The sequence below is a fragment of the Anopheles funestus genome, chromosome 2RL (genome assembly GCF_943734845.2).
Source record: "Anopheles funestus chromosome 2RL, idAnoFuneDA-416_04, whole genome shotgun sequence".
NCBI classification, from domain to species: Eukaryota; Metazoa; Arthropoda; class Insecta; order Diptera; family Culicidae; genus Anopheles; species Anopheles funestus.
In genome coordinates, this window is record NC_064598.1 from 98,454,055 (window position 1) to 98,466,903 (window position 12,849).

General features: G+C 43.3%; 4 protein-coding genes across 5 annotated transcripts in view; 2 read left to right on the plus strand and 2 right to left on the minus strand.

Annotated features, from left to right (window-relative positions):
* The window catches only part of LOC125763523 (ankyrin repeat domain-containing protein 29), a 356,565-nt gene that overhangs the window by 145,453 nt on the left and 198,263 nt on the right, over positions 1-12,849 (plus strand). The window lies entirely within an intron of this gene.
* Positions 1,803-3,313, minus strand: LOC125763618 (cyclin-dependent kinases regulatory subunit). The gene is made up of 2 exons (XM_049426970.1): positions 2,922-3,313; positions 1,803-2,751 (listed from the first exon to the last, which is right to left on the minus strand). Exons 1-2 carry the CDS (start codon positions 2,978-2,980, stop codon positions 2,580-2,582), a joined length of 231 nt encoding a protein of 76 aa, XP_049282927.1. The 5' UTR covers positions 2,981-3,313; the 3' UTR covers positions 1,803-2,579.
* LOC125763403 (eukaryotic translation elongation factor 2) lies at positions 3,651-8,657 on the plus strand. 2 transcript variants are annotated; one of them, XM_049426584.1, is made up of 5 exons: positions 3,651-3,779; positions 5,030-5,244; positions 5,329-7,163; positions 7,238-7,544; positions 7,854-8,657. In XM_049426584.1, the coding sequence occupies exons 1-5, from the start codon at positions 3,777-3,779 to the stop codon at positions 8,026-8,028; spliced, it is 2,535 nt and encodes an 844-aa protein (XP_049282541.1). In that variant the 5' UTR covers positions 3,651-3,776; the 3' UTR covers positions 8,029-8,657. The 2 variants fall into 2 exon arrangements, with proteins under 2 accessions (XP_049282541.1, XP_049282542.1); XM_049426585.1 differs by lacking the exon at positions 3,651-3,779 and adding an exon at positions 4,078-4,364.
* On the minus strand, positions 10,693-12,766 carry LOC125763497 (stomatin-like protein 2, mitochondrial). The gene is made up of 3 exons (XM_049426754.1): positions 12,583-12,766; positions 12,414-12,518; positions 10,693-12,335 (listed from the first exon to the last, which is right to left on the minus strand). The coding sequence occupies exons 1-3, from the start codon at positions 12,655-12,657 to the stop codon at positions 11,334-11,336; spliced, it is 1,182 nt and encodes a 393-aa protein (XP_049282711.1). The 5' UTR covers positions 12,658-12,766; the 3' UTR covers positions 10,693-11,333.

Genomic DNA, 12,849 nt, shown 5'->3' on the forward strand with positions numbered 1-12,849 from the left:
AATGTATGTATTTTTGGACAGCCACCCTTACTGTGTGAAACGGTCATAAATCTACCAACGGCAGCGTACCATTTACAAATGATGTCAAATCATAATGAAATAATGGCATAATGCGTACACCGAGCCTCATGTGCTCATCATGTCCACCCAACGTGGAAGCGTGAAATTGAAGCGCCAGAAATTATACCAACAAACTGCACCTTCACACTTTTGTGGGATGTGTTTCTTCATGTGAGCCTATCGATAGTTGGTTGTTTTTTTTCTTAACTTTCCTCGGAGGGAAGTACATGCCCTTACCTTAATGTGTTTACGGTAACGTGCAAGTAACGGTAGAAAAGTACAGTGATGCTAAAAAACAATTACTTCGAGAGCTGATTTCCGCTGATTATGCTTCTTTGCTGCGCTCCAAACAGTTTGTGTGAGTTTTACTGCACACGATCGTGTTGCCACCCTTCGGTAGGGAAGGTAAAGGGAGGAAGAGATCATTTACTATGCGACAGTGTATATGTATATACATAAGCACAAAGCATAGGCACATTATGTCAGAGTTTGATTCTAATTGGATCCGACACTTGAAATCACATTCACTTCCGAAAAGGCTTGTGAACCGGTGTGGTGTTAGTACGTTCGCTCATATCCCGGCTGATTTTGACTGGATGATATTATTAAAAACTTCAAAAAAAAAACGAAAATCACATTACATTGTTCAAGAGTCAACATATATCTCCACAAAGCATATGCATATGTATTCACAAAGCATAGCAATAACACGATACTATTACGGTTTGTGGTCCGTTGAACTAATGCTACTGTTGTGTGGTTCATAAACATTCTTCTCTTTTACTCCAAACGCACACGATCATTACGAGCTGCTGCACAACGTTTAGCGATCAATTGCTGCAGATTCACATCCGCCCATTTAAATCAATTTATGGTTGATTGTAAGCGTCCACAATTCGATCACAAGACTGCTATCGATTGCACGATCAACTCTCGCACCCTTATTGCTACCCACGCGTACTTGATTACTATCAATATTAATTTGTGAGCATAATGACGCTGATCAGTCTCCGAAAAACTCCATTGCAGCGTAACTATATTAGGTGCAATTTCAGAGATGTTGTAACATTTTTGGAAAAATATACACATTCTTCATCCGTGCTATATTTCGGAGAATCCATCCCAACCTTTAAAATAGCTAAAACCATTCCTCTCAATTATCTCTCATCAAACCCAAGGTTACCCCTAACATAACGGGGTCGTTGGATGGTGCGTATCGCACCGCATATATGATTCTTGATTACGCACCGAGAAGAATGTTCACCAGATCTATGACAACGATCGGTAATAATTTCGAAACTAATTCTAACAATTAACATGTGTACGGCATACGGTATATACACATATTTAATGGGCATCAACCATTGCAGAATTGCCACGGATACCGTACGCGAACTGTTCCAACGTCGGGTGGGGTTGGTTGGTGTCCAAATTGATGGAATGTGACACCCATTTCCCGGCAATTAGACGCTCGTACTATTCATTTAGAAGATGAATATCAATTTCACCATTTGTCAACTCATTGCGAACGGTGATCCGTATTTAGCTGGAAATAGAACCGGTTAAAATAGAGATAGCGTGAGTGATGATATTACAGAATTGCGCGGAAAATGGAAAACTGATCCAATTCCGTATAGTGAGATCATCACCATGGTTACATACAGAAGCCTTTGTTGTAACGGAAATTTAATTGATCGTTATGGCGTTTCTTTCGGAAAAAAACCTCTAAACCTATTACACCGTGTTTTGTTTTAAGCCATAAATATATTTGTACAATTTACCTTAAATGTAATTTCGTGGTTTTATAGAAAAAGGCACACATTTCGCTTTTTTTTGTAGACAAAACAAAATACATTCGTTAGGGAAATCTGTACATCAAAGAACAAAAAAAAAAAGAAAGAGAATACATTGGGGAGGTATTATATCCAGGTAGCGAGAATGGTACGCCTTTTTCTTAGATCGCGATTTCCTGTCTGCGTGAAGTATATCTAACTTTCATTTAAGATTCTCCTAACGCATATGAACGTTTGCTACTGTTTGCTGCTCTTGGTGAATTTACAGACTTCTTTTCCATCATGCTGAGTGGAATCAGTAAGGATGATTTATTCGCTTGGTGATACAACACGATTAATTGTGCACCAGCCGGTGAGATGTACAGTGCACACAAACAAACCGGTAAGGCCGGTACAATTTCTTAAATGACAAATAACGACAAACGGATTAAAAATCACCATTAGCAAGTTGATGACGGAGAGGGAAACGAAATGCTTAGCGATTTTAGACCGCAATAGCAGAACGGGCGAACCACAACAAAACACAACAATGACGCTTGGGAGGTGTACGTACGCGACGAGCTTATTTTACATCCGGGAAGACGACGCTACGTAGAACATTTCCAGAATCTTCACGACGCGTAGGGGTGCTTCCGGGCCTGTTAGAAGGATACGCATACACCAACACTCACACGCACTGCACGTACCGACACATATCGTCCTGAAGATCGATCGCTGAGCAACGGTTTATGCTTTTGTGATGGGCCTTCGAAACAGTAGAATGTGAGGTTCGGGCTGGTGGATCATATAGTGTACCCAGCCGCGGGATTGCTGAACACCGATTGCTCGCCATTCGTTCTCTGTCATGAGGTGTGTTTTTGGAACTAATTTCGCTATGTCCTTAGGTAGCACTACGTGTCTAAAAGGAAAGAAAGCACGACACAAAGTTAGCAACAGCAAGCATCATCGCATCCCAAGGACGCCCGGTTTGAGCAATGCCGGTTCAGCAGCTCCTAATGCTTCTACAGACAGTTCATGTTCAAGGCCGGGTAATCGCATCCCTTGAAACTAGCTTGCCAACTTCCTTACCTGTACTCGTACTCGTCGTCGTAATATTTATCCGAATAGTAAATATCTTTCACACTCATTTTTGGCTTCTATTTGGTAGATACGCTTTTGCCACTAGCAGCCGCTTCAGCTTGAAGGTAATCGTAAAAAACACGAATAATACACCACGTAGCGTTGTAGGCTTCTTTGTTTGTTCGAGGACTCTTTGATGGAATGTTTCGGGAATTATCCTGTAGCGTTGTTTGGCGGTTGAATGCGCCTTTTTTGAACAGAATCCGTCAACCGACTTCAACTGGAAGGGAACTGTCAACTTCGATGCGAGCGTTTACAATAACCGGTCCGCAGATTAAATCGTTGCAGAATTTAAACTGAAATTATTTTCAAACGGCTACTCAATCATTTTACTCGGTTTAGGGCCACGAGTATTGGAATATAAACTCTTTGTATTAGCATAAACATTATTTATGTTCATTAATAAAATGTTGCGTGGTAAAAAGTGTATGAACAGCAAATGGATTGTTCTTACGCTTTTTTCTTCGCGATCGCCTTCGCAACCGTCTAGTTTATTTTAATTTAAATGAGGCTTTGAACAAAAATTATTGCTCTTTAAATTTAAAAAGACCCAATTGAAACAAAAAAGCCGCATGATTTCTGTAAAATTAGAGGAATACGAAATAAATTTAGAATGATTTTTTCCACAATGTCAACAACGATGGCCATGCGGGGACTATGTGAAAGCTGTCATTCAATTTCGCAGGAAACAGAACCTTCGTAGATCCGGAAACTGACAACGTCGATCTCTTTCACTTCTGTGCACGCAGTCGGCGTGTTGTTGATTTCCGTGTCGTGTAAAGATCCCGGAGAAAATCCTGCAAGATGGTAAGTAAAAGGTTCTAATTGTACATTAAACGCTGCCAGCCACGTACCGGATACTGAATAAGATCGATTTTGGTGGATTAGTGGCCCATTTGCATGGAATATTGTGGGGATGAATTTCCTTACTGTACGTTGGCTCGGTGCCCGACCTACGGCCGATGACACCGCCGTTTCAAGATGTCGGATGATTGAGCTAGAGCAAGCCAACTGCATGGTTCGAAAGATGTGTGCTAGAGCATCATCTCTTTCTCTTTCCGGTTGTGAATGTTGGTTTTCCTAAAGAATTTTTGTGTGCCCTTTTTTGCTAAGGGACCTACGAGCACTTGAACCTAAGCTGCTACTGCTGCTACTACCTAGGGTTCATCTAGCGCTGCATACACATCCCTCGTGCGTAGTGCGGACGTTAAACGAAAGACCAGTGAGAGTGGTTGGCAACATAAAAAGTTGGGCAAAGTGATAGAAAGCACGTTTTGTGAATTTATCGAACAGTTTTTGTGTTGTTGTCTAGGAGAAAGTGCAGTTTCGAAGGACTGCTTTTACACTCTTCAAAAAGCTTAACACCGACAAAAGGAGTATCGTCACAAAATGGTAGGTTTCCGCGTGCATGCATCGCACATATTACATGGTGTTTTACACCATTCACTCCCGGCCTGCCATGATGACGTGCAGCGCAAGTAGAGAGAATGTAAAAATGCAGCTGCACCAGCAAGCAGACACACGCCAATGGCGATGAGAGATAGCTGCTTCGTCGACAAAATTAATCCGAGGCAGGGCACACATCGGCATGGTAGTCATCGGCAGGTTTACAGCTGATTGTGAAATAGTTCTCGCTACGATCAAAGATGGATTCCACCTTCATTGCATGAGATAACGTGAGGGATTGGTGTGATGGCGGGCGGTGTGAGAGAGTACGTGACGTGTACAAGCCAGCGTTTTACCGTAGGCAGCGCCTGTGATGCGGTGCAGCACATGCATGCAGTGCGCTTTTCGTCCTTTTGGCTATACAGCTGCGTCACTATCTGGGAGGGAGGAAATAACATGGTGCACATAATGAATGAATGGTTCGGTTGATTGTGTGTGAGATGGCTGAGAATTGATTTTCTTTGTTTTACCCTCCTACGCGCGTCGACCTATGCCACCGTGAAATATGCTGTAGCGCATTTCCAACATGACAGAGTTGCTGCTCGTGTTTATTTTCGTAAATATTGTCATATTTAACTTTTAATTATTTGTGTTTCATTTTGTCTACCTAGGTTAACTTTACCGTTGACGAAATCCGTGCCATGATGGACAAGAAGCGGAATATCCGCAACATGTCCGTCATTGCCCACGTCGATCACGGCAAGTCCACCCTGACCGACTCGCTGGTGTCGAAAGCCGGTATTATCGCCGGTGCCAAGGCAGGTGAAACCCGTTTCACCGATACCCGCAAGGACGAGCAGGAGCGTTGTATTACCATCAAGTCGACGTAAGTATAGATACTACCGAAACGATGTATTTTTCGAACGCACGAAGGGAACGTATCACTTAAATGTATGGTTCTGTTCCGTAGCGCCATCTCCATGTACTTCGAACTGGATGAAAAGGATCTGGTGTTCATCACGAACCCGGACCAGCGCGACAAGGACTGCAAGGGTTTCTTGATCAATCTGATCGATTCACCCGGACACGTCGATTTCTCGTCGGAAGTGACGGCTGCGCTGCGTGTGACGGACGGTGCGCTGGTAGTGGTGGACTGCGTGTCCGGTGTGTGCGTCCAGACGGAGACGGTGCTGCGTCAGGCAATTGCCGAACGTATCAAGCCGGTTCTGTTCATGAACAAGATGGACCGTGCGCTGCTGGAGCTGCAGCTCGACGCTGAGGATCTGTACCAGACCTTCCAGCGTATCGTGGAGAACGTGAACGTCATCATCGCCACGTACAATGATGACGGTGGTCCGATGGGTGAGGTGCGTATTGATCCGTCCCGTGGTTCGGTCGGTTTCGGTTCGGGACTGCACGGCTGGGCGTTCACGCTCAAGCAGTTCGCCGAGATGTACTCGACCATGTTTAAGATCGACGTGGTGAAGCTGATGAACCGTCTGTGGGGTGAGAACTTCTTCAACTCGAAGACGAAGAAGTGGGCCAAGACGAAGGACGAGGACAACAAGCGCTCGTTCGTGATGTACATTCTTGACCCGATCTACAAGGTGTTCGATGCGATCATGAACTACAAGAACGACGAGATTCCGAAGCTGCTCGAGAAGATTAAGGTGACGCTCAAGCACGAGGACAAGGATAAGGACGGTAAGAATCTGCTGAAGGTGGTCATGCGTTCGTGGCTGCCTGCTGGCGAAGCTCTGCTTCAGATGATTGCCATCCATCTGCCGTCGCCGGTCGTCGCCCAGAAGTACCGTATGGAGATGCTGTACGAGGGTCCGCACGATGATGAAGCCGCCGTTGCCGTGAAGACCTGCGACCCGGAGGGTCCGCTGATGATGTACGTGTCGAAGATGGTGCCGACCTCGGACAAGGGTCGTTTCTACGCTTTCGGTCGTGTGTTCTCCGGTAAGGTTGCCACTGGCCAGAAGTGCCGTATCATGGGCCCGAACTTCACCCCGGGCAAGAAGGAGGATCTGTACGAGAAGGCCATTCAGCGTACGATTCTGATGATGGGCCGTTACGTCGAGGCCATTGAGGATGTGCCGTGCGGTAACATTTGCGGTCTGGTTGGTGTCGATCAGTTCCTCGTGAAGACCGGTACGATTTCGACGTTCAAGGATGCCCACAACATGAAGGTGATGAAGTTCTCTGTGTCGCCGGTCGTGCGTGTTGCCGTCGAGCCGAAGAATCCGGCTGATCTGCCCAAGCTGGTCGAGGGTCTGAAGCGTTTGGCCAAGTCCGATCCTATGGTGCAGTGTATCATTGAGGAGTCGGGCGAGCACATCATTGCCGGTGCCGGTGAGTTGCATCTGGAAATCTGCCTCAAGGATCTGGAGGAGGATCACGCTTGCATTCCGCTGAAGAAGTCGGACCCGGTTGTGTCGTACCGTGAGACGGTTTCGGACGAGTCGGATCAGATGTGTCTATCCAAGTCGCCGAATAAGCACAACCGTCTGTTCATGAAGGCCGTACCGATGCCGGATGGTTTGCCCGATGACATTGACAATGGTGATGTGAACGCTCGTGATGAGTTCAAGCAGCGTGCCCGTTACCTGTCTGAGAAGTACGATTATGACGTGACGGAAGCCCGTAAGATCTGGTGCTTCGGTCCGGACGGTACTGGTCCGAACATCGTCGTCGACTGCACGAAGGGTGTGCAGTACCTGAACGAAATCAAGGATTCCGTAGTCGCTGGTTTCCAGTGGGCGTCCAAGGAAGGTGTCCTTGCTGAGGAGAACATGCGAGGTGAGTAACGGTCAGATGTTTTTCTGGTACCATCAACACCATTTGTTAACTTCTTGTTGCATTGGTTCTGACAGGCGTGCGTTTCAACATCTACGATGTGGCACTACACGCTGACGCTATCCATCGTGGAGGTGGTCAGATCATTCCGACCGCTCGTCGTGTGCTGTACGCTTCGTACATCACGGCTTCGCCCCGCATCATGGAGCCGGTCTACCTGTGTGAGATCCAGTGTCCGGAAAATGCCGTCGGTGGTATCTACGGTGTGCTGAACAGACGTCGTGGTCACGTCTTCGAGGATTCGCAAGTTGCCGGTACCCCCATGTTCGTCGTCAAGGCTTACCTGCCCGTCAACGAGTCGTTCGGTTTCACCGCCGATCTGCGGTAAGTTTTTTTGTTGATTAATTAACTAATGCTACGATATATAAATATGCATGGTCCACTTCGCCTTTCAATTTGATTACGCCGACTTTTTCCCAACGTGTAATCTACGGTGGATCGTGCAAGAAAAATGAACACTGTTCAGTTGCATTTAAACATTGCATTGTCTGATCACACTGGAAATGCAATACCTGTCTCTGCAACACAAAGCCTCAACACGTACTCTTTGTGTACTTTGGAGAAGTGTACGAGGAGCATCTTTGAAATGTTATCAATTGTTGGTTGTGTTCGTTCTTTTTATTTTCCAAACAGATCCAACACCGGTGGACAGGCATTCCCGCAGTGCGTGTTCGATCACTGGCAGATCTTCCCAGGGGACCCAACCGATGCCTCCACCAAACCTTTCCAGATTGTCCAAGATATCCGTAAGCGTAAGGGTCTGAAGGAGGGTCTACCAGATCTATCCCAGTACTTGGACAAACTGTAAGCGCTTCGACAGAAGCAGCAACAGCAGCAGCAGCAGCAACAACACCCCACACATATATTATTTACCAAGTACATTTATAAAATCGAAACCAGCTGTGCGGCATAACAGCAGCGGCACAGCAGCGCAACGACAGCAGCGACATAAATTTATTTACACAAAAGCGAATCAGGCACTCACACGCGCTCAGTACGGCGGGCATGAAGATTTGATTTTTTTTTATTGGACGGAAGATTACATTGGACGGAAGATCCGGCGACGAAGTGTGTTGATTTAACAATAATAAGGATGACGATATAGAAGAAAATAATGCGGTTACATTAGATTTCTTCTTCTGGCGATGATGGCTAAGTTGGAAACACATTATAACAGCAAATAGAGAAGAATTTGACGCCGCTGTGTTACGAACGGCGGGGCTAACGTCGCATAAAATTATTGCTTGCTTTTTTTTACCTAATTTATATTACGATTTTTTCGTCAGGAATAATACGGGCGAACACACATGCACAACAAACCACAACAACGGCAACATTGTTGGGTTTTTGGTATGTTGTGTGTCTATCCCCATTTTTAATGCTCTTTTCATATTTTCGTTTTCTATCAATAATGAACAAAAACAGAAGAGAACACAACTGATCTGATCTTCTTTTTCCACCACGTCTGGTTGCGGTGTGGTGGATGTGGTTTAAAGAGAAACAAGGGAAATAGATGGTTTTAGTGCTTGGAAAAGCGCAATACATTTCGTTTTACAGATAGCAACTGGATAGCTGAATGATCAGAAAGTTCTCTCGTATGAACTTGTAGCAGGATCCATCACAAGATGCCCGCCATCAAACAACACGCAATCAACTAAGGGAGTTCATCAAAGGCAGAAGCACTAACAATACCCGATTGGTAAGTATCGATTGTTATTTTTCCATTTCACGTTATACTCTCGATGCAACACATACTAAATACTAAATTTCGTAAATTCAAGTTTGCTGACACATTTTTTGGTCTCATTTTACAGATATTTTTCCATTGATGTGATGACGAAAACATCTGTTTTCTTCTACAAGGATCATGAGGTAATTGTTTTAAAGTATGCAATTAAAATATTTAAGCAGCTAGGCACAACTTTTGTGATGATTAAAATCTATTTTAATGATTCAATGATTGTAAAATTATCAAGCTCAACAGGACTGATAGCAACACCATATTAAAATTCAATGTCGCGGTACTCCATGTTCGTTGATTTAATTGTATTTTTCTTTCGTTTCGATTGCAGACATAAAAAATAAACATCTTATCATCAGCACCAACAATCGGTGTCACCAAAATGAATTCAATAAATGAGGTAAGCATTAAGCGCAGTGTAATCTAAGCTTCTAATGCAAATGATGATACAACTTTTTTTAATGACTCAATGATTGTAAAATTATCAAGCTCAACAGGACTGAATGCCTTAAAGCATGCACGTCTGAGTACGAAACGATTCGTCCCGAACCAAGCATATCTAACTTGATTTGATTTTGATTATATTTACAGATGCAGATAATAATTCCTGGTTTTGAAGCACCGTTTTACGTTCCTTTTTAAAGGTAAGTTTTCTCTTAAAATAGTTTATTTACCCATAGCCGATTTTAGTTTCTTTCTCGTGATGATTTTTCATGGACCTGTACGCATTACTTTAGTGATCGATACGTGAAAGCTGATCAAAATTATTTTTGACAAATTTAATTAGGTCTTTAACTAAATTCGTAGCCATTAATGAGGACACACCACACCAAAAAGGAAGATTAATTTTTATTTGATTTTCGGAAATTAGATGGATTTTATAATCTCACAGTAAAGAATCAAGTAAAAGACCCAATTTAAGTTTATGTTAAAAAGAATCTTATATAGCGCCTTCAAATAAACGTTCGAGAATTTTTATTAAAGTTGCACTTTTTTAAAACACATTTTCATTTCAGAATCTCGTGCTACATGTACTATTTTTACACTGATGTTCGCTTATCTTGGTGACGAATCATCTATGCAACAAAAGAGCGAAATATTTTCAACTCTTTAGGTAAGTTAGTTTTGCACCGTGTTTTTATAGAATGCGAAGCACATTAGTTTTTGTTAAATGATGATTTATCACGGACCTGTACGCATCACTCCAGTGACCGATACGTGAAAGCTGATCAAAATTATTTTTGACAAATTTAATTAGGTCTTTAACTAAATTCGTAGCCATTAATGAGGACACACCACACCAAAAAGGAAGATTCATATTTATTTGATTTTCGGAAATTAGATGGATTTTATAATCTCACAGTAAAGAATCAAGTAAAAGACCCAATTTAAGTTTATGTTAAAAAGAATCTTATGTAGCGTCTTCAAATAAACGTTCGAGAATTTTTATTAAAGTTGCACTTTTTTAAAACACATTTTCATTTCAGAATCTCGTGCTACATGTACTATTTTTACACTGATGTTCGCTTATCTTGGTGACGAATCATCTATGCAACAAAAGAGCGAAATATTTTCAACTCTTTAGGTAAGTTAGTTTTGCACCGTGTTTTTATAGAATGCGAAGCACATTAGTTTTTGTTAAATGATGATTTATCACGGACCTGTACGCATCACTTCAGTGACCGATACGTGAAAGCTGATTTTTTTTTGTTCTTTTACCGGCTCTTGACGATAAAATACAATTAATGTTTTATCAAAGAACTGGTTTTAATTTTTTTTCTTTTTCTTCATATTACAGGTATTAACTGATTTTGCAAACTTTCCAGAAAAGGAGATGGGAGAGTAATATACAATATTTAAATTATGTCGTCTATTTACATTTCAATAAATATTTTTTTTTACAAATAGTAGTCCCCTGTCTAATTCGTTATTTAAATATGATTCATCATATTGAGAACATTTAATAGTTGATTCGTGTGGGGCAAGGTAAATATGACGTACGTTTAAGGATTTCATAGTTTCAAGTTGAAGCTTCGTTGATTTTTGGAGGCATTGATCTTTTACATTCTTCACCAAATAATGATAACATATGTACCGCAATATTAGTTTGAGCTCATCATGCAATGATTTTGGTTTATTTTAATGGGTTCTTCACGCGATCAAAATATTTATTTACAATAACAATAGTCATGATCACTGGTTTGTACCTTAGGCTCTACTTTTATAATTCTCGACTTTGCAGCAGAATAAGTTCAATGAGTACAAATTCCTTATTTCTTCCACTAAGTAAGCAAATGTGCCATTGCATTGTGTTCTTCAGCGATAAGACGTTTAATAATGCATACGATTTCTACGGTTGTAACGATTTTTATTTATTTCGACGACGATCCCCCCATGCTGTCCCCCTGATGATGGCTGTCCAGTGGTGTCAGTGTGGCATCAAGTTTCGAACTAGTTTCACTCAGCGTCCCCAGTACGTCGTCCGCATTCCGGCGCTGCTGATCCCCACCCGCCGAAGAGGAGGATACTCGGGAAATGGCTGAGGTATTTGAGAGATTGTTGTAGATCTGCAGTGCCTGCGCCACCATCGAGGTCACATCGGATGCGGTCGACGGAACGATGAGAGTGTTGTTTTGTTTGGCCAGTTTCTCAAATGCCACCACGTACTTCTCTGCCACACTAAGCGAAGCCGCACTGCGGCCATGTTCGTTCGAAAGGGACTGGGCAACGATTTTAAGACTTTTTGCACGTGCATCTGCTAGTGCCATGATGGCCGCCGCTTCACCGTTCGCTCGATTGATTTCTTCCTGCTTTTGCGCCTCGGATGCAAGAATACGGGATTGTCGCTTACCCTCCGCAACGTTAATATCTGCCGCACGCACACCTTCCGATTCGAGAATGGCGGCTCGTTTCCGTCGTTCCGCTTCTACCTGCATCTGCATCGCTTCATGTACACGGCTCGGCAGCTTGATGTCACGGATCTCGTATCGCAGACAAGAGATGCCCCAAGCTTCACTTGCCTTATTGATCGATTCCACGATGCTAATGTTAAGTGACTCTCGCTCTCGGAATACTTTATCGAGTGACATCTTGCCCAGCTCGGATCGCATCGTTGTTTGGGCGAGCTGGGTAATGGCGAACTCTGGATCTTCCACGCCGTATGACGCGAGGTATGGGTCGAGAATGCGTAGATACAGCACACCGTCGATACTGAGCGTTACGTTATCGGAAGTGATGGCCGATTGCTTCGGCACGTCTATCGCTATTTCCTTTAGACTTTGTACATATTTGACACGGTCAACGACGGGCAGTAATACGTTCAGGCCCGGTTCAAGGATGCGATGGAATTTACCCATCCGCTCAACAATCCAAGCCTACGCGAAAAGATAGAAGGCACCAGTCAGTATATAGGAAAGATCCAGAAAAGTTTCACAATAGTCCAGTTTTTTTACCTCTTGCTGTGGCACAAACATTATCACCGTGTTGATCGGTGTCGATCGGTAGCGGACCTGTGTTGTTTGCAATGCTGCTAAGCTGGGTGGCGATTGCAACAGCGCCTAGAACGAGATTACATGATTTCAGGAATGGTTTCATCTAGCAGCCGACAAGATCGATACTCACCCCATTGCTGTTCAGGGTAGCTGCCGCAATTCCACGTAAGGGTAATCGACTGATAAACGCACTGGAACGTATCATTTTATGGACTGTTTTTCGGATGATTTAAGCGGTTTACGGAGTTGGGAGAGATCGGGCTTTTCTGCAATTTTGATTATCAATCGTCGGCAATAATATGACGGAAGGATGACATTTGAAAGCTTCATGACCTGACAAGAAAAGGCAAAACTTGCACGTGCAAATATTCCTCAAGGGTTAATTGGATTTGAAGAA